General features: G+C 31.8%; 1 protein-coding gene across 1 annotated transcript; it reads right to left on the bottom strand.

The window, feature by feature from the left end:
• Positions 1–568: 568 nt before the first annotated feature.
• LOC108471246 (cyclin-D4-2-like) lies at positions 569–3,567 on the bottom strand. Its single transcript, XM_017772876.2, has 6 exons — positions 2,951–3,567; positions 2,609–2,695; positions 2,399–2,497; positions 2,109–2,310; positions 1,890–2,011; positions 569–1,692 (listed from the first exon to the last, which is right to left on the bottom strand). The coding sequence occupies exons 1-6, from the start codon at positions 3,299–3,301 to the stop codon at positions 1,441–1,443; spliced, it is 1,113 nt and encodes a 370-aa protein (XP_017628365.1). The 5' UTR covers positions 3,302–3,567; the 3' UTR covers positions 569–1,440.
• Between the last annotated feature and the right edge of the window lie 322 nt (positions 3,568–3,889).

The raw sequence follows: 3,889 nt of genomic DNA, 5'->3' as shown, positions 1-3,889 counted from the left end.
TTTATAAGATAACTAGTTAGTATAAATAGTTAACTTGATTTACAATTTAAGGAAATGTTAAAGTGGATCTTTCTTAAAAGAAATATTCACTTCAACAATTTCTTTCGTGTTAGTATGATTAGGTAAAAAGTAATTAAATTTTGATGTAGTTAGAAGTGTGTTTTCAATAAAAGATACACGCTATTTTAACTGAAATAGTTAACAGTGTTAACTATTTGAAATAATTAATGACATTATAAAAATAGAAATATCAAATTATGTCAAAGTTAAAAGTATAGAGTCTTAATCTTAGGTTTGAACATAACACAGGGACCAAAGCTATAATTTGAACAAGAAAGAAAAGAGAAAATAAATAATGATTAAACATAAAAAAATATAATTTTAAGGTTAAATTTTGTTATTAGCCCTATACTTAGCAAAAATTATGAATTTAATCTCTATATTTTTATTTAGCCATTTTTAGTCCTTGTACTGTATAAAATTTAAAATTTTAATCCTTAACAAACAATAATTATTAAATTTAATAAGTAAAATTTTGCTATTTCAAAAATATAATACGTCGAATATATTATCATATCATATCAGATTATTATTTCTACAAATTACTCACTAAAAATTCAATATCCTTACAATGAAATTTCAAAGTAGAAAAAAAATTCATGAGCTAAGAATAAAATCAAAGAAATTAAAACAGAATAAAAAAGAAACACGTGTAAATAGTTGATGTGAAAGTGAGGAAAAAAAGCTCCATGATATAGCCGCCCCATAATCAATGAAGCAGGCATGCTGTAAGGGTTCAACCTAGACCCACCCGGAAACCTTTTCTTTTTCAAGTCCAACCCGAACTCACATTAGATGATGACCGCTCTCACCCCCTTTGTTTTTCTTATCGATCGGGGCCTACCCATTTAAGGCTCCACTTTCTCCTCCCATCTAAACGACACCGCTTCTTGCTCAAACAAATTTAGACAGAGTAATGTAATTGCCATATATAAAAATATGTATTTCCTTAAAAACACCATATTAAACAAAACTTACATTTTTTTTTTCTTTACCTCTCTACTTCTCTCATTTATAATTGGAAGCTACAACAAATAATAATTAAAAAAAAAAAAAACTTATAGTATTTCCATCTAAACTAAAAACACCACCACCATCATCCATTTCATCTGCCTGTGATATCCATATAAACAGCTGGTGACAACTTTTTTCTTTTCTTCTCTTTTCATGCTTTAAGCATGGAAGGACTTGAAATAATATTTTTTTCACCTTATTTTTTTTCTTAATTTTTTTTTGTATTCCCATTTTCACTCTCTCTTTGTGCTTCAAAACCACACCAAAATTCCCATTCAACCAAAAATTGATCTTTTGGACTAAAAAGGGTGTGAAAAGGGGGCATGGCAAATTCAGATCTCATGACTTGAAATCCAGTTGGGATGATTAGTTGTTGTGGTGGTGGTCTAATTTCCTCCTTTTAATGTCTGGGGTAGATGAATGTGAAGAATTTGCACAAGGCACAACTTTTATTTCATCACTTTTACAGCTCAAGCATGTAGCAGCATCCAACACCCCGATGGGGCTTTGGGGCACTGCTGAAGAAGCTGAGAGACGTCCCACATCCGCATTTACTTTAGCAGGCCCTTTGATCAATGAAAAATCTTTCATCACTTCAACACACTTCAACACTCTTCCCTGCAAAAACAAGTCCCACAAACCAAACATATAGAGAACTCTCACTTCACTGACTTGTCGAAAATAAACTTGAAAAGATCAAATGCCAAGATCTTGAAAAGACCTAACACCATAAACAATTTTGTCCTCTCTTGAGTTTTTACTCATGTGGGAACCACTTTCTCATTGTTTTTTCCTTTTCTTTTTTTTTTTTTTACCTTTTCTACAGAGATGAAACTTGGAATAGCCTTATCAAGGTCTAATGTTTGCATTCCACCTGAAACAGAAATTGCCACTGCTGCAGCTATTTCAGAAGGTCTGAACTCCAAGAAGTCAATGCCTGCATTCATTAGATCAGTCCGAAGTTCAGACCCCATTTATCCTAAATAACAAAAAACTTGTAACACAAGGAATAAAATAGACAGTGAGATAGAAACCTCTGATTGTGCTCATTATCAGTTGTAATGATCTAGACATTGAAGTTGATGATGGACATTGATCATTACAAATTTTACTCATGAAGTAGTCAATGAAGGAGCAAGGGATAATAACTTGCATTCTCCACTTCAATGTGCTTAAAACCAAAAGCTCCATTCTATATATTGTTTTAGCTTCAAACACAAACCTTGGTTCCCCCACCTAAATCCAGAACAAATCCAACACAATCAGGGAACTGAATAACATCTATTGCCAAACACATCAAACCAAATCTACATGTTCTAATCACCTGCAAATCTACAGACGGTGGCACTTTTGTCTCCTCCATTTTGGCTGCAATTGATAAACAAGCTACTGCCAACAGTTGTACCGTCCATGTTTTACCTCTCTATGTCATCCCAAAAGATTGAAAAAAAGAACATAAAATCATGATTGGAAAAGAACAAATGGAAATGATTATGATGTAAGAAATGAAAGAACCAAACATGGCTGAACTTACAGGTAATTCATATACTGATAAGAATCGGTCCAAGTAGTTGATAGATAAGCAAAGACTCAAGGGTCCAAACTGATAGTAAGCACAAGTCTGTTGATCAAAAAATGTAAAGTTAAGTCATAGATGATCTAACCATTTCATACACCACCCATGAGACAATCATTCATAGCACATTATCAATAGCTCAGAAATTGATTGATCCAAACAAAACATAAAATCCATTACAGAAAAAAATGAAATTGAATAAGATAACAAAGAGAAACACAGAATTGAGGAGTTTAGATGAGAAAAGACTACAATGTGAGGAGTTTTATTGGAATAAAACTGATTTTGAAGATCACAGACCTTCCAAATCCAATCAAGAGCTTCTCTCCTAACATTCAAGTCCAAATCCCCACTTCTCAGCCTCTTAAGATAATCATCTCTAGGCAAATGCTCTGTCTCTTTTTCAATCATTTCTTTGATTCTATCATCACTCTGTATTGCAAAACCAGAGCTACCCATCAAAGAAGTTGATTTGTTGTTTATAAGGAAACGGTGTCGTTGATTAAAGATTTGGTTTTTAAGGTGGTGGTGACAATCAGGAGAAAACCCAAACTCATTTATGGCATTAAAATCACGATCACCATCAAAGCAAGAGCTTGTGTTCTCTGTACAGAGAAGATTTGAGGCTGAACAGTCAAGATTTTCTGCCATTTTCTAGAGAGGGTCCTAAAATATTGATGGTATTATAAAACACCCCAAAAATGAACTAATCAATTCAACAAGGTGAAAAGCTTAGTTTACAAAAGGGTTTCATCAGTGGCTCGTGGGGAAGAACATGTTCATCATTATACAATAAAGCCAAAAAGAAAGAGGGGCTGAGGAGAGACTTCTGTAATGAAAGAAGCTTTATGTAAGGGAACCCATCTTGAGTTTTAGGGTAAAAGGAGAAATGAGGGAAAGTGGAGAAAGCTGCCATAACAATAAGGAAATTGATGGAAAATCTTATAATTTATGCAAAAATGGAAATAAATATGCAATAAACTTACAATGACAAACTTTCTTTTTATATTTTTACTATTTTTCATGAGAAAAATGAAATTATTATTTTTCAAAAAAAATGAGATTATTTTTGCTTCATTTAAAAAGCTAAGCTTGTATTTTTCTTTTTATAATAAGCTTATACACTGTAAGCTTACACTGGTTTAATTAATATTAAGATTATATTTATCATTATAATTAGAAAAGGTATATTTATTGAAAGATATATAAAATTTATTAATTTAAAAATTAATTTAAAAT

This window comes from Gossypium arboreum, chromosome 11, assembly GCF_025698485.1.
Source record: "Gossypium arboreum isolate Shixiya-1 chromosome 11, ASM2569848v2, whole genome shotgun sequence".
Taxonomy (NCBI): Eukaryota; Viridiplantae; Streptophyta; class Magnoliopsida; order Malvales; family Malvaceae; genus Gossypium; species Gossypium arboreum.
The sequence above is the reverse complement of the archived record's forward strand: the minus strand, read 5'-3'. Positions and strand labels throughout refer to the sequence as shown.